We start from the raw sequence: 21,022 nt of genomic DNA, 5'->3' as shown, positions 1-21,022 counted from the left end.
CCTTCAAACGTTTTTCGGAATGCTACCGCGAGCCAAAGCAAACCGGGAGGTTTCATAAGGCTCCGCTCGTTGAGCATTTTATGGTGAATAAGTTTAAGGTTAGTCACGTCAAATACGATGACACCCCCGTATTTGCACAGGCATACAGATGTCATACATTTCTATTGCACCCATTATCGGTACTTTTACATCTCATATAGCCATTGGAAATGTCCAAAAAGTGGATGCATATATGGTAGTTGGGCTGTCACTAAGATAGCACTTTCCTACCTTTGGAACTCAAAGCAATTTACACGGTTTCCTCGTTTAGCTAATGAAGACGCAGCACCAGAAGTAACTGTTCTGAAGTTGGCATTTCTTTGTTGACATGTCGATGTACAGTGTACACGCAAAATAAATGTGTGCTGGAGGCTTGAAAATAAAATCCCTTTTAAAAGGTTTTAGTTGCAGTGAATAAGCCATATGAGTATCAACAAGGGCAAGAGAGAGTTCTGTGCTTTTGTGAAGTCCACCGGGTACTGACCCTCGAGGGTAAAATTAAGAAGTGCTGGCACACCATAGCGCTGTATAGCAACCTTCTGAAAGCACTTTTAGTCTATAATATTTACAAAACACGATTTACCTGAAGACGGGTGTTCTTAAGAGAGTAAAAACTAGGACAAATTTGAGACGTTTCTTATTTTTTTAATTGGCATGTGAAAAACATTTATTTGCCTTTCTTGGCCTTGATCTTCCTCAGATAGAACTCCAGTTCTTTGCCCTCCAGAATGTATCCATCTGCTCGGCCACACTGGCCTGGTCTGGAGGCGATGCAACCTGCAAATGGACAATGCGGAATTTACATTAACTTCGGGCTACTCAAGTACCCCAACCCACTTCATTTCGACATAATTACTATACATTCTCTCTAATAGGCGGGACTGTTTTTTTCTTTTGGCTCACCAAGAAGTTTTCCCTGTAGGAACTGCTCCTCTAAGAGTGGGCTGATCTTGGCCAGTTTTTTACGCTCGTCGTATTTCTTCTGGGTCTTCTTGGACCTCTTCTTGTTCAGGACCTCTTCCTCCTCAGGAGTCTACAGAGCAAAGGTTGGTGACAGTTTAGCTCCAAAGCGTCACAATCTGACACATCTCCAGAGCGATTGGGTTGAGATGACAGGTCTTTCTCAGAGTTTTTATGATCATCACTTCCATTCAGTTGCAGAACTGGACAGTTATCTTCACGGAAAGACAGACTTATTTGTATGTAAAACATTCACCAGCTTGGCTCCTTTCTTGCGACCCAGAGGAGTGGTGTAGTGACCTTCATACCACTGCCTGTAAGGGAGGCTGTCAACCAGCACGATGCAGTTCTTCACCAAGGTCTTGGTTCGGACCAGCTCGTTGTTGGAGGCGTTGTAGACCACGTCGATGATCCTGGTCTTGCGTGTGCAGCCTGTGTGAGATGAAATGCTAATTTTCAACCACCACCTGATTTATGACTACCAAGTGTTCCCAGTAGGGAGATTCTCAGTGTAAAATATCAGCACTTGCATTCATTCAGTAGCAGAACTGGATAGATATCTTCATTGAACATCTCAGGAAGCTTTAGAACCACCTTAAATTGGGAGACTTACACTCAGAGCCCCATGAGAAGTTGCCAACGTCCAATCTCAGGGCGCGATACTTCTTGTTCCCACCACGGACCCTCACGGTGTGGATACGGCGAGCGCCAATCTAAAGAAAAGCAATTCTTTTAACTCCTATCAAACCCATCCAGTCAAAATTGTTTTTATTTCTTAATCGCGTGTCAGTGTAACTATGACAAGGCCTAGCACGGGTAGGTCCCAAGCTTTGCACCAAAACAGTACAAATAAGACCTACCTAAGGTCCAGTTTTCATCACTCACGTGACATGAAGGGATAAACCACAACATTTGACATTTACCTTTGTGTTTGCGGGAGGGCGACCGAGTTCATACTTCCTCTTCTTGTGGTAGGGCTTACGTTTGCCGCCGGTTTTACGGCGTTTGTGCCAGTTGTCCCTCGAGATACCTGAGAAAAGATTATATCGAAACTTTTAGAAGGCGGGCCAAGCATGAGCACATGCACACGAAGCATTATCAGACAATGCTTGAGCGATCAGTTCTCCAAGGTAGGTTGTCCACACTATGCATTTGGATTCCGCATTAACAGCTTCATCATGTCACTCAAGCATCGTCAAAACTACAGCCAGTCACCGTAGGAACAACACTGCACGACTTCAAAAATTTGTAATGTTTATAACGGCAGCAAGCAGGGAATACAAAAACGACATTTAGCTAGTTTGTGACATTTAACTACTGTAATTGTAAAGGAGGCACGTTGTAGCTTGAAGATGCTACGCGATTATCCGCGACGCTAACGTCGATTGTCCAAATCACATGGTTGAATTTACCAGCTTCTACATGACAGGGAAACCTCCAACTTCGTGAGCACACTATGATAAAATACCTTATGCTGTCCCCAAAACCACAATCACGCGTGCCATGCCGTAATTAGGCACCAAAAGCTCGACACACGGCTAGCGAGGAGCCATCTTGGAGCATTTCACACGTCCACGGAAAACGACTTCCTTAAAACATTACAACCAGCCCGCACATACTAAAACTGAAAACGCCATGACTCAAATTCTACTCAGCCTTAATATATTTACAAGCAAGTTCGAAATGTCTAGTATAAAACGACAGATGGGCACGGATTCGCCCTCCGACCCAAACATGAAAACTCATACCCATTCTCAGGCGCCGGCTAGAAAGAGGAATCGCAAGGGATCATGGGAAGGTTTGAAGCCAATTCATCTCGCGAGAATTCACGTTGAACAACGAGGTTTGACGTTTGTAAATAAGCCGCTTTATAATTTGTAGTAATAAAAACAGATGTATTAAGATATAAGAATATAAAAATATTTTCTACGGCATCTCAAATGCAGTATCTATTTTCACACCCCCATCAGATTACGTTTTAGAGATACAGTTTTTTAATTTGTTTTTTTAAGTTTGACCTCTAAAAGCTTGTGCAATACAGATTTTTATCATGCCCTGCAATTAATACTGTATGAAATGAGGCTAAATAATCTTTAAAAACCAAGCCTTTTGGGGGGGGGGGGTTGACAGGCAGACAAAGGACTGTTTCTCCACATGGTCACTTGGGAAATTGAGTAACAATGTTGTCAAACCTGAAGATGCATTTTCAACTTTTGTTACTGTCCTGTTCTTCCTCAATACTCAAGGCTCTGTTGAATTATAAGTACCGGTACTCTTGGGGGCTCCTTTGTGGTGCTTTGGGTGAGAGGGGAGTACACCATGGATGGCTGTGAGCTAATCACAGGTATATTACACATGCCATAGTTACATTAGTGTCATCATTATTACATCTTGAGATTGTCACACAAACAATAATGCACAGATATCACAGGAGAGAAAAAGTCAAGTTTCCATAAACAGTACATTTCTTTATTATTTTCTCTTTCTCTATTATTTACAGCTGTGATGACTTGGCAGTTCTTCCTTTTCAAAAGTGATGCAAGTGCAGCGAAACTCCTGGAGGGGTCACTCTTCCCAAGGGCTCACATCCGTGTCGATGGCCACGCAGTTGTAGGCGGCGTAGCGCAGCTTCTCCTCGCAAACTTTGGCGCTTCAATGACAAAATCCACACATGCGACATTCAGCAGGCCCATAAATACAGCATATAAAAGTAGTCCGAATATGCGTTTCAGATGGCCGACTGACTACCTCGGGTAGTTCGGTAAATAGAGTGTGCTGGAGCATGTGGAAGATTGTGGAAGCGCGTCGCTCTCAGAGCTACAGCAGGAAGTAAACGTTTAAAGGTTAAAATGTCCATTTGCAAGTCTTGTTAAGTTATCATTATACTTGCCAAAATACTTGCTTGTCAGAAAAGATGTAAATGGGGGCGGGAAGACGACTTCGACCTGTCACAAACCTCAGAAATCTGCTACGGTCCTCTGAAAAGATGGTGGGGGGGGGGGGGGGGGGGGTCCATCAGGTTTGATGATGGATTCATGCGTTGAGGATGAAAAGAGTGAGTCGACTTACCATTCGTGAAGTTGGTGAGCGCCTCCCACAAATACTGCACACGAACGTCATTTTGTTCCAGGTCCTCATAGCAAGCTGGCAAGCAAATTAGAAACACATTAGCTTCTTCCACACAGATATCTGGCATCACACCTGCATTTACATTTTTACACAACGACACGGCATCCCGCAATCAGACAAATAGAAAACATCAGTGCTGTTCAACTCTCCTCCCCTGTTACTAACTATCACAGTCATTAGCGACAATAACAAAGATTATTTGTGCAGTCAACTCACTGAGTCTTTTGAGTGCTTCCACGCTGATCTCTGGGTCTCCGCAAACTTTCTTCTCTACTTCCTGCCAGGTGAGGAGATCCAGAACCGCCTGTGGGACCACCTTGAGCAGACCGGCTTGTAACGCCGCGATCTGCGATTCCACATACAGACGGATGACCCGTAAAGCGCAAAAGGCGAGCGTCGGGACAATAGCGCGAAAATGCACCTGTTGCTTGCTTTCCTCCAGTCGAGCCTTTTGCACCAGGCGGATGAACTCGCGGCGTTCCTCATAGCGGACGGCCACATTTCCGCCGCCTGGGACCAGCTCCACCATCTGGCCATCGCTTAGCAGCGTCGTGTACACCAGCTCCTCGCCGAAACGGAACTCGAACGTCTCGCGGTCCATATTGTCCATGGCATCCAACAGGTTGACCTGACAATGCAGCCGAAAAGCTTTTTGGTGAGGATACTATTTGAGGAAATGGGCAAAATATGGTAAATGAATATAAAATAAGAAAAAGAAATAGTACACAAACATCCTCACCAGCACAGAGTCAACAGCGTGGAAGTCTTTGCTCCACCTGACTGCCTCGCCGGTCAGCTGCTTCCACACCAGACCGGGCAGAGCTAGAACCTGTCAGATGGGAACAACAACAACAAATTAAGTTTGGCTGAAAACGAGACAAAAGAATCAAGAAGACAAGAATCACTAACAAGGAAATCTTTCCCTCTAAGTGCTGCACCCATGAGCTGCCCAATCCACTCATACTTGTGGAATTCTTTGCAGGATGGGTTGGGGACGTAGTAGTCTCTGGCCTCCAAGGCACCCTGAAGAGAAACAGAGCCCCAAAAAAAAAAAGATTTTTTGTAAAGTATTGCCTGTACAATTAATAAAGAGGATTCTTCAGGTTCCGTCATACCTGGTTGGACGTTCGCGTGAAGAAGGGTAGCGGCATTGGACATTCAGCCGAGCTGGGACAAAGCTCCTCCGACATGTCGGCCAAGCTGTCCCGGAAGCCGCCGCCCTGGTCAATGATGCCCTCTGCGATGAACTTGCATTCCCACCACTGGTCGTAACGAGCAGGCCACCTGTAATCCAAACTCTTCTCCATTTTATCGGACGGCTTTAGGCCTTCATACACCTGCGGGGTTACAAGTACAAATGTGACCGCAATATAGCTGTGACGTGCAGTGGTGGCAAGTATTGAGGTACACATTTTGTGACTACACATAGATGCATTTGTCATCTGTACTGGAGTGTTTATACTTGTGATGTTTTTCTTTATCTCCCTACATTTGTAAACAGATATCTGTACTTTGTACTCTTTACTTTGTCAAAATAGGCTGGTCAAAAATGTCTTCAATCTCCACAGACTACATTTCAGAGACTTTTTTTTCTTTTTTGACTCTCACTTGATAAAAGGAGTTGATTGAGTATCTCTATTATCTACTTTGGCCACCATAAAATCAAGCAGAGCTGACCTGACTGAACACGGCGTTCTTGCAGCTGGGGTCCAGCGAGGGGTTGTCCCTGTGTTCCATGGCAAGCCGCCTATTGATGTAGAGGCACGGCAGAAAGTTGGGCTTGCTGGTCTCTGAGTCCTTCAGGCACTGCGTGACCAGCGCAGAGCGGCGTTTGGACTGCAGTAGGAACTGCTTTATGCTCTGGAAGGTACCACAAAGAAGCAAAGCCCAATTTTTTTTTTTTTAATCTAAAAACTGCATCAAAAATGTCTTTCACACAGAGACTGTACTTTTATTCATAACCTTTCAAAAGTGGGATACGATCACAACTGTCTGTGATAGATGACGCCAAGCGAGATGTATAAAATCGGACTGCTACAATTGCTGTCAACCCAAATGATGTGAGTGTTAGATGTCGCACAGTCTATCGTCCATACAAAGACGATCCTTGAAAATCACAGTTTAAATGAACAAGTTCATCTTAAATATATGAAACACCAATAAACTCACTTTGATGTGGTTGAAGGTGCCCAGGCTGTAATCCCAGGCAGGCACAAAGTGCGGGAGAACGTTGTCTAGTAAAGAAATGAACCTGTGAAAAGAAATATCAAGAGATTATTTTTAACAGTTAGCCCACATGAGCATTTTTCATTTGGCTTGCTTGACTATAAACATTTACGACCTCTGGATGATCAGCGCTCGACGGTAAAGGACATCAGCCGGCGTCCCCTGCAGACGGGGGTAGCGAACCAAGTAGGAGGACTGAAAGACGTCGGCGTTCAGTCCCAGGTCTCGCTCGCATGATGACTTGATTTTCAAGCCTCGGATGCGCACATCTATACCCTCATCTTTTCCAAAGAAAGGGCCACATATACAGTACACGAAATGATAGATGGTTCAAAAAAACATTTTATCAATTGGCTATCTGTCAAGCATCAAGAATTATTGTAAACCTTTCATCCTTGATTTTTTTTATAGTCCTCTTGAACAGGAGTCAGATCTGACCATGCATTGTAATTTATGATGTTTCGCAGAATCTAACTCTTACGTCATAAATTTAGGGGCACACACAGCAAGTCCACTAAAGATGTAAATCTTCACGCCACTCATTTTCACTATATTACTGATAATTGGGATCAAGTGTGGAGCAGAAGTTTGTCAGCAACAAAAAATATTCAGGAATAGTCATTTAAAAAAAAATCCTGTAAGCACGAGCGCGTGTAGATGAAAAAGTAACTTGCTCTCAAATGTTTGGAGCAAGATGCCGCCATAAAGGACCAGTCTGGAGCCCTCTAATTCATAAAATTCATATTTAACTGAGACTTCAGAGATTTTCATCTATTGCTACGGGTTGTGGAACGTAAATCCTGCGATAACTACTGTATTCCAAAATTACAACTGTACAAATAATTGCTCCCTCCTTCCAACTAATACCTCGCCCCACCTGCATCTGTAAATCAAATCTCACCCCGACATTCCTCAATTCGGACCTCAATGACTGGCAGGTGAGATGACATGTCTTCCAGCACGCATATCTCCCCAATCAGATTGCTGCAGACAAAGTGAGGCAAAGGCGTTTAAAAATTATACTGTGCTGAATCAGAGTCTGCAGATTGAAATGCGGCAATTTTAAGAAGCTCACTCGTCAAGGGTGACGTCACTCAGCTTCTTCAGGGTGTCTCCCTCGCCTCCGTAGACGGTCACCCTCTTTGGCATGTAATTGTCATCTGTGGAGTCCACCGTCAAAATCAGCTTACTACGACACAACAGACAAACATTTGCACTTGGATCACAACAACAATGCAACACTGGCTTTGTTGGCGGCGGTGGCTCCTGACTTGACAACAGTGCCCCTCTTCATGTGAAGGCGTATCCAGTGCTGTCCCTGCATTCCATCGCTCTCCCAATATGTTTTGGTGTCGCCATCTGTCAAGCTGTTCACGCCCCCGCTGGGATCCTCCTGGTGGTGATGTGATCAGCATTCCGTATTGTTTTGGCAAACTTTTTGTCTGGAACTTGAGTCGTCTTTGCTACTCACCGAACATGAGGAAACGTCAATACTGGTCACGCTCTGCTTCAGGCTGCCCAGGTTCTCATCCTCTTTGCCAATGTGGTCATAGAAGTAGTGCACCAGGTCCTCATCGCATTCATATGTCCACGTTGGAGGTATGTACCTAAAGTAATGAGTCAATGTTTTATTTGAACATCCTGATGAGCACAAAAGACTTTGGTTTGAATCTGTGACTGGTGTTGTGCATTTGAGTCCATCTGGTTAGTCAAGCATTTTGCAGGTTTCGAGTTCATTTTTTACCTATAAAACATTGCACAATTCAGATTTTACCATGTACTGAAATTTATAGCTATGATGTTTCAGAAAAAAACAATCAACCTGTTGCTTCACCTGACCCTTAATACTACTAAATATATTACCAGTTCGATGATCGACTTTGTAGTTGTATCATCGGATTTGCGGCCGCATGTTCTGGACACTCGGGTGAAGAGAGGGGCGGAGCTGTCAACTGATCACCACCTGGTGGTGAGTAGGCTCCGATGGTGGGGGAAGATGCCGGTCCGTCCTGGCAGACCCAAACATATGAGGGTTTGTTGGGAGCGTCTGGCGGAATCCCCTGTCAGAAGGAGTTTCAACTCCCACCTCCGACAGAGCTTTTCCCATGTTCCGGGGGAGGCGGGGGACATTGAGCCCGAGTGGACCATGTTCCGTGCCTCTATTGTTGAGGCGGCCAATCTGAGTTGTGGCCGTAAGGTGGTTGGTGCCTGTCGTGGCGGCAACCCCCGTACTCGCTGGTGGACACCAGCAGTAAGGGATGCCGTCAAGCTGAAGAAGGAGTCCTATCGAGCCTTTATGGCCTGTGGGACCCCAGAGGCAGCTGACGGGTATCGACTGGCCAAGCGGAAGGCAGCTTCGGTGGTCGCCGAGGCAAAAACCCGAGCGTGGGAAGAGTTCGGTGAGGCCATGGACGCCGACTTCCGGACGGCTTCGAGGAAATTCTGGTCCACCATCCGACGTCTCAGGAGGGGGAAGCAGTGCACCACTAACACTGTGTACAGTGGGGATGGGGCGCTGCTGACTTCGACTCGGGACGTTGTGAATCGGTGGGCAGAGTACTTCGAAGACCTCCTCAACTCCACCAACACGCCTTCCTTGGAGGAAGCAGAGCCTGGGGACTCTGAGGTGGGCTCTCCTATCTCTGTGGTTGAAGTCACCGATGTGGTTAAAAAGCTCCTCGGTGGCAAGGCCCCGGGGGTGGATGAGATCCGCCCGGAGTTCCTCAAGGCTCTGGATGTTGTGGGGCTGTCCTGGTTGACACGCCTCTGCAACATCGCGTGGTCAACATGGAGAGTGCCTCTGGATTGGCAGACCGGGGTGGTAGTCCCTCTTTTTAAAAAGGGGGACCGGAGGGTGTGTTCCAACTACAGAGGGATCACACTCCTCAGCCTCCCTGGTAAGGTCTATTCAGGGGTGCTGGAGAGGAGGGTCCGTCAGGAAGTCGAGCCTCAGATTGAGGAGGAGCAGTGTGGTTTTCGTCCCGGCCGTGGAACAGTGGACCAGCTCTACACCCTTAGCAGGGTCCTCGAGGGTATGTGGGAATTCGCCCAACCAGTCTACATGTGTTTTGTGGACTTGGAGAAGGCGTTTGACCGTGTCCCTCGGGGAGTTCTGTGGGGGGTGCTTCGTGGGTATGGGGTACCGAACCCCCTGATACGGGCTGTCACTATACCACCGATGTCAGAGTTTGGTTCGCATTGCCGACAGTAAGTCGGAATCGTTTCCAGTGGGGGTAGGACTCCGCCAAGGCTGCCCTTTGTCGCCGATTCTGTTCATAACCTTTATGGACAGAATTTCTAGGCGCAGCCGAAGCGTTGAGGGGATCCGTTTTGGGGGCCTCAGTATTGCATCCCTGCTTTTTGCAGATGATGTGGTGCTGTTGGCTCCTTCAAACGGGTCTCTCCAACTCTCACTGGAGCGTTTCGCAGCCGAGTGTGAAGCGGTTGGGATGAAGATCAGCACCTCCAAATCTGAAACCATGGTCCTCAGTCGGAAAAGGGTGGAGTGTCCCCTCCGGGTCGGGGAGGAGATCTTGCCCCAAGTGGAGGAGTTCAAGTATCTTGGGGTCTTGTTCACGAGTGGGGTCAGGAGGGAGCGGGAGATCGACAGGCGGATCGGTGCAGCGTCTGCTGTGATGCGGACGTTGTATCGGTCTGTCGTGGTGAAGAAGGAGCTGAGCCAAAGGGCGAAGCTCTCAATTTACCGGTCGATCTACGTTCCAACCCTCATCTATGGTCACGAGCTATGGGTCGTGACCGAAAGAACGAGATCCCGGTTACAAGCGGCCGAAATGAGTTTTCTCCGCAGGGTGTCCGGGCTCTCCCTTAGAGATAAGGTGAGAAGCTCGGTCATCCGGGAGGGGCTCAGAGTCGACCCGCTTCTCCTCCACATCGAGAGGAGCCAGATGAGGTGGCTTGGGCATCTGATTCGGTTGCCCCCTGAGCGCCTCCCTGGTGAGGTGTTCCGGGCATGTCCCACTGGGAGGAGACCCCGAGGAAGACCCAGGACACGCTGGAGAGACTATGTCACCCAGCTGGCCTGGGAACGTCTCGGGATCCCCCGGGGAGAGCTGGAAGAAGTAGCTAGGGAGAGGGAAGTCTGGGCTTCCCTGCTAAAGCTGTTGCCCCCGCGACCCGGCCCCGGATAAGCGGTAGATGATGGATGGATGGATGGATATTATATTATCATTATTATTTTTAGCACTATTATTATTATTATTATATGGTAGAAAAAACATGAAGGCAGATTTTGAATCAGCACAAAAAACGTATCTCGAAAACTTCACTTGCATCTCTTATTAATTTTTTTTTTTTTGTAAAAATGTGATGACCAGTGGAATGACGCACCATTTTCAGTGAAATGATATCTGTTGTAAAAAACAGTCCGTGACATCGGTACACTTCTGCAGCCTTCTAATTAAACATTTATTACTTCAGACTCACCTCAGCTTCTCAACCGCAGCGGCGTCCGGCTCCGCTATCTTGGGTTTGGATCCAAGGAACATGGCATTCTCCACGTCCACCACGTGCTCCCACCTGTTGCACGCCTTGTGGTCGTAGCCCAAGAGCTGCTGTTGCCTGCCCACCGTCTCGGGCGACTCCACCGGCACCAGCCTGTCGCCGCCCTCAGTGTGCTTGCACACCAGGATCCAGCCTTCCTCTAGCTCTTGCCCAGGACGGTGTTCTTCCAGCTGCTCCTGGACACACACACAGACACACATTTTTGAACATGAAACATCATGTCTTTGTATTCAATTAAATATGGATTGAACATGATTTTCAAATCACTGTATTCTGTTTTCATTAATGTTCAATACAACATCACAACTTCACTGGAATTGGGTTTGTAGTAAAACATTATGGCTAGCTTGCTAGTATACTCTAACACACTATTTCAATGTCAAGAGCATGTCAGTGCCATTTATCCAAGCAACAGGAACGTCAATAAGCCTGTCCCTTAGTGGTGAAGTTAACTTTGTCTGCGTTTCCACCATGTCACCTTACCCAGCGACGTGCAATTATGTCTAGCATTCTGTCTCAAACATGACTTACCTCACGTAACATATGTTTACCGACCTTACACATTCACACAAAGAAGAATGCTGAAATCCCCATTGCAGCCATTTACGAAGTTTTCTCAATCGCTCTGCCTTGATCAAATGACGTTTTTGTTTATCAGTGGAGTAACTAAACTGTCTGTAGCTTTTGCAACACGGAAATTTGACATCGTGGTTAAAAGAAGGCAATTGTATCGGGGGCCAGGACACACTGCTTCTTACCTTATTTATCTTGACCCAGAGACCTTGGCTGTTACAGTACTCCTCCCCTGAGGTCCGGATACACGTCCCTTTCTTTAGCTCAATGGCATACTTGCATAGTTTCTTATGAATCGGACTCTGGTGTGGGCTGTCAAAGACTGATACCACAGTCTTACCGGAGCCTCCCGTGGAGGCCCCCGAGACAGTGGCGCAGGAGCTGGAGGACGAATCCTTGCAGATCTTATAGCACACTTCTCTGGGCACATAACACAGGCTGTTGGGAAGGGGCTCGCTGTTCCGGAAACACTCAATACAACGGTTCAGAAAGCGAATCCGGCCGAGCAGCAAGTGAGGACTGTCCCCCAGAGACATGATGATGGTGGAGATGGATGTAAGTGGCAGTCAGATGACATGACCCCGCGGTCTTCCCTGTTTGCGCTGGGACCCCACCTGTCAAACGAAACAAAAACGAAATTTCTGAACGTCAAACACAAAAGCAGCAGTCACGAGCAGGGCGTTGCTTTCAAGCTCTCACACAGAGAGTCTAAAGGTGAATCGGTGAGCAAAGTTCCTATGGACCTGGTGGTAAATCAGTCAAGTCCTCGAGGAAGCTAACACGGCAAGCTAGCAATGTGTTGTGAATTGAGCAGCCCACAAGTTATCAAAGGGTCTAAACAAATGATAGACACTACATAGAAACGACATTTAACTAAATTGACCTAATATTCTACGTACCGTTAATGACCGCCAGCGCCTTATTTTTCGTTGAATCTTTAATCTGTGTTGATAATAGGGAGACGTGACGGTACACTACGGAAGTGCTTTCGATTCTTTTGACCCTCTCTGATTTCCGTACTTTGCTACCGTACTAATTACATGTGATTTGTGTCTTTTTTGGGAGGGCAGAAAGTTTTTCTTACTGGCAAAACGTTTAAACAGAAAATAAAACAGAAATTAATGTATTGATTTTGTACCCACGTTGAATTTAAAAAATACATTGTTTAGTAAAATAGCAACGTGATCAAATAAAAATGTACAAAGCGACAGTAACATTGACGAATATAATATTCAAAATACATTAAGTAATACAAAATACAAACCATTAAAAATATTCACGTAAAAGGAAATTTATGTCATTTGATTTTGAGGCCGTCCCACATTTCCCCACAATGCACAGCGACAGAGGGTATATTTTTGGCACGTGACTTCCGCTCTGTCCTTCTCGCTCGTGATCCTGTGAGATGTCTTACAAGTGGCACATGTCGTGTTCTCGTACAGCTGACTTCGGTAGACTTTTCACGCGTTACAGTTTGTAAATCGTTTCCCAAATCGTTTCCCGTTATTATAATGTTTGTTTAAATATGCTGTTTGAATTGTGAGCATAAATAATTGTGACGGAACTCGTTGCACGAGGTCGCCACGATGCACGTCAGCGATTTTTAAGGAATGCACCGCTAAAGCTAAAGGTTTCAAGGGCTCTTGTGCTAATACTCTCAGTTAAAATACTTTGAACATATATTAATGACGTTTTTGCATAATATCCAGTATTTTAAACGTTGGGGTCCTGCAGTCTTTCGTGTTTGACCATCAGACCGGCTTTGAATTCCAACTTGTTTGTTTCAGGGATGAAGGCTTCCCAGTGGAATGAAATCAGAGCCGTAGACGGGGGATGAAACGAACAAACTACTTCGTGTCCTTGGAATTAGGTAAACAACATTGTCGTAAAGACCAGAGTTGTAGTCAACTTGTCCGGTTCTCTATTGGCAGTTTTGGAAGTTACGTTTATCAGATACTTTATGTGAGATACATTTTTAATTCCTCAGATAAAATAGTTACAATCCCCTCACCAAAAATGCAAAATAGATAATGGCATTTTTTATATCAACCAGCACACAGTCAGCTGCCCAGGCCACGTGTCTGGCTCAGTGTTACTGTGCTGGAAGAGGAAGTCCCTGCACATGTCCTCAGCCCCACAGGTTCTGTTTTAGAACCTTCTGTTGCCGAGTGGCTGCAGGGTGAGGCCCGACGAGAGTGGCTCGTTCCTGGACCCTCGCCGGAACGGGCCTAGTGCTGGGCCGCACATGCATCTCATACATACTGTCATTGTGGACAAATGTAACCTTGGAAAAGGGGCCTTTGAATATAGTCACAAGAGTTGAGTGATGCCTGTTAAATACCACTATTGCTGTCCAAACATCTTCCATGTCTGTGAGGTGACATCAAAGTGCAAGTGGTTTCAATTAGTGATGTTTTTTTTTTTTGGTCTTGCAGCATTACTTTGCAACTTTTGGCTATGTCGCGATATCAGCAATGACTCTCAATTGGAACTCAAGGTGAGTTGTTCATTGTATTTGTCATTAGGGATTGGCCAGTTACCAGTACTAAGGTAGATCACATGCTTAAAAAGCTCCCGTTTCAGTGGGACATGCAAATATTGAAAAATATTATCTTTGAGCTGTAACTGCATTACTGTGCGATTTTTGCTCAATTACCATCCCGTCAGAATCTGATACTGGCCCATGCCTACTCATGTGTGCGCTGATGTCTCTAACACATCATGCAGACTTAACACCATGGTGAACTTTCAAACCCTGAGCACACCAATTTGCGGTTGCTAGTTAACTTTTATGTAGACACACTTTCAAACGCTCTATTCCTCTGCCCCCAGTGGTAAATGCAGCAGTTGACTGGCTTTGGGCAGGCCCGACTTCAGGTGTGTTATGTTTATTTATAGATCGATGTATAACCCCAATAATATACTGCCATGCCAGAGACCACCCTCTCTGCTGTGGAATCTTTGTATTGGGAGAATAAGCATGAGGACTAACCCAGGTTGTGTAAAATCCAGTTTACCAGAACCTAAATGCAGCCCTGAGACATTACTAACGTATTGAAATGCAAATGTGGCCTGTGCTTCACTCTCCCTTAAATGTACGCTTTTTTTCTCTATAGTGACTTGGGCCCCTGATGACTGGGGATTCCCTTTCAGGTGTGCGAGTGTGTGTGCGTGCACGCGCCCGTTTTTAATATGCAGATGTAAATCCCCAATCGTTTGCTCCCATGCCAGATACGACCATCTCTGCTGTGGTATCTTTATGTTGGGGTAGAAAAATGTCGGGACTGGCACAGGTTCATGTGAAATCCAGTTTACCAGAACCTGACTTTAAGCCCTGGAACACTGCCAACATTTTCTTTAAATGTCAATACAAGCCGTCTCCCTCTCCCTTAAATGTTTGTTTTTCTGTTTAGTGATTTGGGCTCCGTGTGGTGATTGGAGACTCTTTCCATACTCCAGAGGCAACTTGGATTGTGCTGTTTTTTTGTCCTGTCAGATTTTTTTTTTTACACAAGTATGTTGTATCTATTAATTAAATTGAATGTGTCAAATGTTGCATTCTTTCATTACTTCAAGTGGCAGTTGACGTATAGTGACCTAATCTAACCTTGGAGCCAATGACAGCAAAGTTATTTCTATTTTAGCTAAAACGATTGTTGGGTCAGTTGAACCCTGTTTATTGCTTATTTTCACACACAGCAACAGATGTTTGTGGGAGAATTCATCAAAGGGAAATGAACCCAAACATTTACTTAAATTCTGTCCAGTCCTACTCGTGTAAATGTGGGATTTTGATTAATATTGCCTTTGTGGACTACGAGTTGAGTGGAAAATCCGCCAGTTTTTGTTAATCTCTGGGCCTGCCGTATTGCCCTGTGCAGTTGACTGAAAATGACATCAGTTTCTCGGGGCTCGGGTAACAACCAGTCATGGCTCAGCTTCAGGAAACGGGTGAGCTGTGATGTTTTCAGTTTGCAGAAAGTGAAAAATGGCCGACCCTTGAGATCACTAAGACGTGTGGATTTTGCTGCTTAACTCGTATTCCACAAACACAATGTCTTTATAGACTAGTGGAGGTGCATAGAATATATTGCTGTAAAGAAAATGGGATTGACTTCCTATCTAATTTGGGTGAAATCAATTTTCAGTGTTCCAACAAAATGGTGGGCTAGTTTAGATTCTGCTTTAACCATCTTGTGTAAAAGGGATCTCATCCTCCTGTTTGACATCCTCCATAAAGTTATGTGTCGACACATTCATTAGCGATGGAAGGTTGTGCCCCAGCCGGAGGCAGTCTTTATCCTCCAGTGAGGAGCCCCGTCGAGGCAAAGTATCAGGCTGCTCCAGCTCTACATCCTCCAGGCTCATCCTGCAAATATGACAATTCCATTTTCGATCGAGAACGATTTGGACGGTTATACTAATACATAGATACCAATCTAGTTCAATATATTTGACAATGATATCAATACTTTGATGACACAATGTGTTTGGCCTGATGATGGCCAACATAACGGATACTAGCAAGATGCGGGATCATTGTTGGCCAATGATACCAGTGTTATTATGCACTGATAATTTAATAAAACTACCAATTACAGTATTGTCACTCTAAGATATTTGGGCTGATACCAATGTGATCAGGAAGTGGCATGATAGACCATATGCTTATCACGATGTAGTATTTTGGAGGTATTATTTGATGTACTATTCAGCAGGTGATACTAATATCGCATTATGGTATTTGACCAATTATATCAATACTGTCATGATACAGATTGATATTTGGTTATGGGTGCAACAAATCTTAGCATGATAGGCCCAATTACAGAACTATAATAGCCGACTGAACTCTCGCTATGAGAGATGATTGGGATCAGATAGTTTATTTTAAGTCTGATACCTGGATATCGATAAGATCATACAGGATTGTGATATTATAATTTTGTCCAAAGATGCTGATGTCTTCATATTTTACCAACAATCAAGTTATCATCGTACAGTATTGTCATTTATTGTCAACAATGTGACTCGCGATACAAACAGTATCAAGACATGAAAATGTCATGACACCTGGCTAAAAATACAGTTGACACAATACGAGGACATGACAGACCTCATATCAAAGGTGGAGCCTTTGAAAGCAGGTCTCAGGCGGTCTGCTGCAGTGGACGTAGTGTAAGGGATGGAGAAATGTTTTTGGGCCCAGTGCTTGTCTTTCTCCAGTGGTGCCAGGTTCTGGTACATGTCATCCACAGCCAGCATGGACACCTTAAGGACACAATGTCAGCACCGTAACACCTCCAAAAAAAAAAGCAGAAGTTGTCGGGATAGAATGCAAGCACCTGAATATTTCTGTCAATCAGCTGGTTGGTCTCAAAGTCGTCATCATCCTCGCCAAACGGGTTGATGATCAGCTCTCCCACCTTGAGCCATCCAACATAGAAGAAGAACTGCAGCAGCGTGAAGATGGGCACATAAAGGTCAAGCTTGTGGTCCTTGTAGCCTTTTTCTGGGTTCAGGAACTGGCGTCCGACGACGCAAAAGGCGAAGAAGGAGTAGACTGCCAACGTCACCACCTGTATAACGAGACAGTGGAGCCAAACAAAGACGATGGAAGGAGGAGGCGTGGTCGTCTCACCTGAGTGTAGACCAGAGGGATGCTGATCCAGTCATAGTGGAACAAGAGACTGCATTTGGCCCGATAGTTATTCAGCTCCTGCAATGACAGCCACGAATGACTTCATTCAACAGGACAGAAAATACATACGATGCCTGACAGTGGATTGTTTCATCTGAAGAAGAAAGTAAAGTGAATCACATCCATGAGGAGTCTCAAAGCGATGTCGTCCCTCACGCGGGCCTCTTCTCTCGCTCTAGACGCCAGGTTGGAGAACCAGGTTAGCGGCATCCAGTACTTGTTGAAGTCCGAATGCAGTGACTCCAAAATCTTCAGCTCGTGTGATGTCATGAAGCCTGAAGACAAGAATTTTTTTTTTTTAATTTATACAGGTGGGCAACTGGATGTCAAACTGGTGTTTGCATGGCACCTACCAGCCTCCATCACGTGCTCCAGCGTGGGGAAGCGCTTGCGAACTCTGGTGCTGATGGAGCGCAGGATCAGCACTGATGACAGATTGGCGTATCGCATGAGAGTGCGCCTCAACAGGCGACCCCTCTCGTCGGCTCCGTGGACGTTCCCAGAGACCACCATCATGAGGTTGTCGGGCAGCGGGAAGCTGGTGTATTGACCCCACCAACGATTAAACGCCAATGTAACGTAAAATCCTGGAAGATAGTTAAAGATTGAGGCCAATGTTTCTATAGTCCGAGATAGAAGGTAGGAAAGCTACTCTGCCTACCAAGAACAAAGAGAACAGGGATGAAGCTGGTGTTGGTGAACTGGTCACAGTAAAGGACGAAACGCTCAAACACATCCTGCTGCTTGGGTGTCAACATCAACCTTTGTGTTCAAAACAATCCGAAGTCAGATATCGGTAGATGAAGAATTGATACATATAACAATGAACCAATAATGTGATTATGTAGGCCAATTGTCTATTTGAACAAAGATACCAAAAACACCGCAATATGATGTTATTACTAGTCTTTTCCATCAATACACATTCATCACAAAATAGAATTTTTTTATTTAGCCAATTATAAAAATAGGATCCCAATATGTTGTTATTGGGAAACGTAGCTAAAAAATATCAATAAATATAGTCTCATGATATTTTGCTGACGATACCACTGATATCATTACACTTAATGATGATATTTTGACCAAAAAAATTGTCACAAGACAGTGTTTTCATAATATTTGTCCAACCATAACAATAAGATCATGGTAGGATATGATACGATGCTTAGCTCAGGATACCAATCTTCTCACGTCACCAATAATATGAAGATATGGCCCACCTGTAGAGAGCACTGAAAAAGACGTAGACCCCGCAGAAGAGGAGAAACTCCTTGTAGAGAAGCTTGTATATGCTGCCCTTCCACCTGAACAAAAGCTTGGAGAAGCCTCCAAACCTCACGTTAGCCACCTCAAGAGTGTATGACACAGTCATGCCTGTAAGAGCGGGATGGGCAGAGGTGGTGGTGGTGGTGGGGGGGGGGCTCAATATCAAATAAAGAGGTTCCATTGCATTTCACAACGCACCTGGATGCTCACCTGCAAAGGGGACGCCGGAGCTGACGAAAAGAGGCTCTTTGCTCTTCTGGCTCCCAATTTAAAGCCTCTCCTGAGCAATCCCCTTGTCATAACACACCTTTATTTTTAATTGATGTGCTGGGAACATCGTGCCAAAGACAACTTCCACACAAATCAACCTTATCACCGCTCCCTCCGTGACACCAATGTTCATAAAAGTGCTGTTTGCTGCCACAAACGTAAGGCAACATAAGCTAATGCTAATGATGAACTCAAATGGGTGTGTGTGTGTGTAAGACAATCTCATCGCACCGATATGAACGTGTTTCAGAATGATTTGTCGCATTGTCCATCAGTGAGATAAGAGCAGTGCAAACAAGAACGCTAAATCACCAGATTCCGTCTTGGTCATGTTCGTGGCAGCGGTTCTCTGCTCATTTATTTGTTTTTCACATGGCTACATTCACTTATGCTGTAAATCATTCATGCTTTGCTTTTAGGAAGACATCTCACGCTCATTGGGATGTCATGCCAACTTCTCTTTCTCACCAATTCCAGGCTAAGTATTTTAAAATAAAATAGAGTGGAGCAAAAGTATCCCTTTGTAGAGACCTGACAGAGACCTTTTTTTTAAATTTTTAGCAACTTGAACAATTGACTGTTTAGCAACAGGCCCGACATAAATCAACCCCTGGAAAATGCCGTTTTTGTTCCTCCAATTTTTGGTTGTGTGTGCCCAAGGTTTCCCCAAATCTAAATGTGTTGTTGTTTTTTAAAACAACTTCGGTTTCCGGGCGGCCCGGTAGTCCAGTGGTTAGCACGTCGACTTCACAATGCAGAGGTACCGGGTTCGATTCCAGCTCCGGCCTCCCTGTGTGGAGTTTGCATGTTCTCCCCGGGCCTGTGTGGGTTTTCTCCGGGTACTCCGGTTTCCTCCCACATTCCAAAAACATGCATGGCAGGCTGATTGAACGCTCTAAATTGTCCCTAGGTGTGAATGTGAGCGTGGATGGTTGTTCGTCTCTGTGTGCCCTGCGATTGGCTGGCAACCGATTCAGGGTGTCCCCCGCCTACTGCCCGAAGACAGCTGGGATAGGCTCCAGCACCCCCGTGACCCTAGTGAGGATCAAGCGGTTCGGAAAATGGATGGATGGATGGAACTTCGGTTTCCAGACAATTGTCTTTTTTGGGGGTGGGAGGTGAAGAGAAAACTCTATTACTGCCTTTATATAATTGGTCAGTCAGCATTTTGGATTTCCCGCTGACCTCGATTGCAACCATCTTACAAAGTATTTCATATTGTGTGTGTGTGCGTGTGTGTGTGTGTGTGTTTACGCTCAAAATTAATTGAAGACATTTTGACTACAGCTCTGCTTTAACGAAACTTCATTTTTGAAGGGCGTGCCACGAGTAGTGATTACACTTTTATAGCCTATCCACCTTTTCTCCTAATTTAATTTGTGAATCTACTTCAAAGTCCCAATTTTTGACAACGCCCCTCGCCGAAGGGGGACCCCCCCCCCCCCCCCACCCACCCTTTCGACTTTTATCCTCTTTCTTTCGCTAAAGCTTGCTTCATGTCATTTTGAAGCATCTTACTGAAATGTATTCTCCGGGAAAGAGATCGAGTGTTGCTGCGTGGGGAGCCCGAAGGGGACTTGTGGACCCAATCTTAGTTCAGAGACATTTATGTATGAAAATGTTCACCACTAGATGTCACTCGTGTGCTAAAACGTGACAGGTATCCCAGCAGCACATTTCAATTGGGGGAAAAAAAGGTTCGTATTCCGGGTTGCTGTAGCAAATCTTTACTTTATCGCCATTTGTCATACAGTATAACTGTCTTCCGTGCCTCGCTACCTGTAAGAGTCTGACTCCCTCAAACTGGAATAGAAGAGGAAAGAATATACACAACTCTGTTCAACTGCTGATTTTTTTTCGATGTTAAAAAAAAAATCCACCACAACACGAATGATTAAAAAAGTCTTTTCATTGGGGAAATAAAAATAAATGGATACATTGTGGTCACACTCATTATAATGTGGCCGTCGAATTCAAGGTTAAATGGGAGTCAACACACACCCCTCAATTTGTAGTGCCTCTGATTAATCCCAAATAAATATCAGTCGTTCTAGTGGACCTTTTCCTAACGTTTTATGCATTCTATCAGAAGCCTGAAGGCTTTGTGCTGACATTGACTGCTAATTTGAACTGTTCATAATTCATTTGACCTTGCTTACGGCTACAGTTCCAGCTGAAGAAAAACAGCTCCAAAGTATGACATTGCCATGCCCATGCTTGGCTATATGTAGATTATTCTTTTGGCGACCAGCGGTGTTGTGTTTGTGTATGGTCCGATGAAACCAAGGTTGAACTTTCAAGCATCTGCGAATAAACAACTACAGAAAAATGGTC

At 45.1% G+C, this 21,022-nt stretch overlaps 3 protein-coding genes, 1 long non-coding RNA gene and 4 other non-coding genes across 10 annotated transcripts; 2 read left to right on the top strand and 6 right to left on the bottom strand.

The window, feature by feature from the left end:
• Positions 1–663: 663 nt before the first annotated feature.
• rps8a (ribosomal protein S8a) lies at positions 664–2,817 on the bottom strand. Its single transcript, XM_086129168.1, has 6 exons — positions 2,748–2,817; positions 1,923–2,029; positions 1,613–1,712; positions 1,256–1,431; positions 943–1,072; positions 664–816 (listed from the first exon to the last, which is right to left on the bottom strand). The coding sequence occupies exons 1-6, from the start codon at positions 2,749–2,751 to the stop codon at positions 707–709; spliced, it is 627 nt and encodes a 208-aa protein (XP_085985294.1). The 5' UTR covers positions 2,752–2,817; the 3' UTR covers positions 664–706.
• LOC147195169 (small nucleolar RNA SNORD38) lies at positions 1,159–1,225 on the bottom strand. The gene has a single exon (XR_015102957.1). It is a non-coding gene; the product is annotated as a small nucleolar RNA SNORD38 (small nucleolar RNA).
• LOC147195168 (small nucleolar RNA SNORD46) lies at positions 1,780–1,887 on the bottom strand. The gene has a single exon (XR_015102952.1). It is a non-coding gene; the product is annotated as a small nucleolar RNA SNORD46 (small nucleolar RNA).
• Positions 2,110–2,187, bottom strand: LOC147195167 (small nucleolar RNA SNORD55/SNORD39). The gene has a single exon (XR_015102956.1). It is a non-coding gene; the product is annotated as a small nucleolar RNA SNORD55/SNORD39 (small nucleolar RNA).
• Positions 2,818–3,441: 624 nt separating the features above from the next.
• Positions 3,442–12,444, bottom strand: hectd3 (HECT domain containing 3). 3 transcript variants are annotated; one of them, XM_086129166.1, is made up of 19 exons: positions 12,348–12,444; positions 11,634–12,062; positions 10,798–11,051; positions 7,826–7,961; positions 7,626–7,747; positions 7,430–7,543; positions 7,256–7,338; positions 6,470–6,635; positions 6,298–6,379; positions 5,806–5,988; positions 5,244–5,465; positions 5,038–5,151; positions 4,868–4,957; positions 4,550–4,756; positions 4,345–4,474; positions 4,069–4,143; positions 3,890–3,977; positions 3,748–3,816; positions 3,442–3,649 (listed from the first exon to the last, which is right to left on the bottom strand). In XM_086129166.1, the coding sequence occupies exons 2-19, from the start codon at positions 11,982–11,984 to the stop codon at positions 3,565–3,567; spliced, it is 2,571 nt and encodes an 856-aa protein (XP_085985292.1). In that variant the 5' UTR covers positions 11,985–12,062; positions 12,348–12,444; the 3' UTR covers positions 3,442–3,564. The 3 variants fall into 3 exon arrangements, with proteins under 3 accessions (XP_085985292.1, XP_085985293.1, XP_085985291.1); XM_086129167.1 differs by having other exon boundaries at positions 3,902–3,977; XM_086129165.1 differs by having other exon boundaries at positions 4,345–4,756.
• A 345-nt stretch (positions 12,445–12,789) lies between these two features.
• On the top strand, positions 12,790–15,003 carry LOC147195163 (uncharacterized). The gene is made up of 6 exons (XR_015102944.1): positions 12,790–12,899; positions 13,236–13,318; positions 13,884–13,945; positions 14,281–14,325; positions 14,565–14,601; positions 14,862–15,003. It is a non-coding gene; the product is annotated as an uncharacterized LOC147195163 (long non-coding RNA).
• Positions 13,497–13,696, top strand: LOC147195164 (small nucleolar RNA SNORA74). Its single transcript, XR_015102951.1, has one exon. It is a non-coding gene; the product is annotated as a small nucleolar RNA SNORA74 (small nucleolar RNA).
• Positions 15,004–15,633: 630 nt separating the features above from the next.
• Positions 15,634–18,524, bottom strand: best4 (bestrophin 4). The gene is made up of 8 exons (XM_086129453.1): positions 18,373–18,524; positions 17,811–17,911; positions 17,503–17,736; positions 17,270–17,424; positions 17,090–17,167; positions 16,794–17,027; positions 16,565–16,719; positions 15,634–15,817 (listed from the first exon to the last, which is right to left on the bottom strand). The coding sequence occupies exons 1-8, from the start codon at positions 18,522–18,524 to the stop codon at positions 15,634–15,636; spliced, it is 1,293 nt and encodes a 430-aa protein (XP_085985579.1).
• Positions 18,525–21,022: the final 2,498 nt, after the last annotated feature.

This window comes from Hippocampus guttulatus, chromosome 14, assembly GCF_054856545.1.
Source record: "Hippocampus guttulatus isolate MCC_2025c chromosome 14, RoL_Hgut_1.0, whole genome shotgun sequence".
NCBI lineage: Eukaryota > Metazoa > Chordata > Actinopteri > Syngnathiformes > Syngnathidae > Hippocampus > Hippocampus guttulatus.
This window is presented reverse-complemented; position numbering and strand designations above follow the sequence as displayed.

Coding starts and splice junctions, on each gene's coding strand:
- rps8a (XM_086129168.1), bottom strand. Junction 1,073..1,255: donor GCAAGAAAGGAGCCAAGCTG/GTGAATGTTTTA, acceptor TTTGCTCTGTAG/ACTCCTGAGGAGGAAGAGGT. Junction 817..942: donor CCTACAGGGAAAACTTCTTG/GTGAGCCAAAAG, acceptor GTCCATTTGCAG/GTTGCATCGCCTCCAGACCA.
- hectd3 (XM_086129165.1), bottom strand. CDS start 11,984: ATGTCTCTGGGGGACAGTCCTCACTTGCTGCTCGGCCGGATTCGCTTT. Junction 7,339..7,429: donor AGTGACGTCACCCTTGACGA/GTGAGCTTCTTA, acceptor CTTTGTCTGCAG/CAATCTGATTGGGGAGATAT. Junction 4,958..5,037: donor TTAGAGGGAAAGATTTCCTT/GTTAGTGATTCT, acceptor CCCATCTGACAG/GTTCTAGCTCTGCCCGGTCT.
- best4 (XM_086129453.1), bottom strand. CDS start 18,524: ATGACTGTGTCATACACTCTTGAGGTGGCTAACGTGAGGTTTGGAGGC. Junction 17,912..18,372: donor TTTTTCAGTGCTCTCTACAG/GTGGGCCATATC, acceptor TTGAACACAAAG/GTTGATGTTGACACCCAAGC. Junction 17,737..17,810: donor CCCTGTTCTCTTTGTTCTTG/GTAGGCAGAGTA, acceptor ACTATCTTCCAG/GATTTTACGTTACATTGGCG.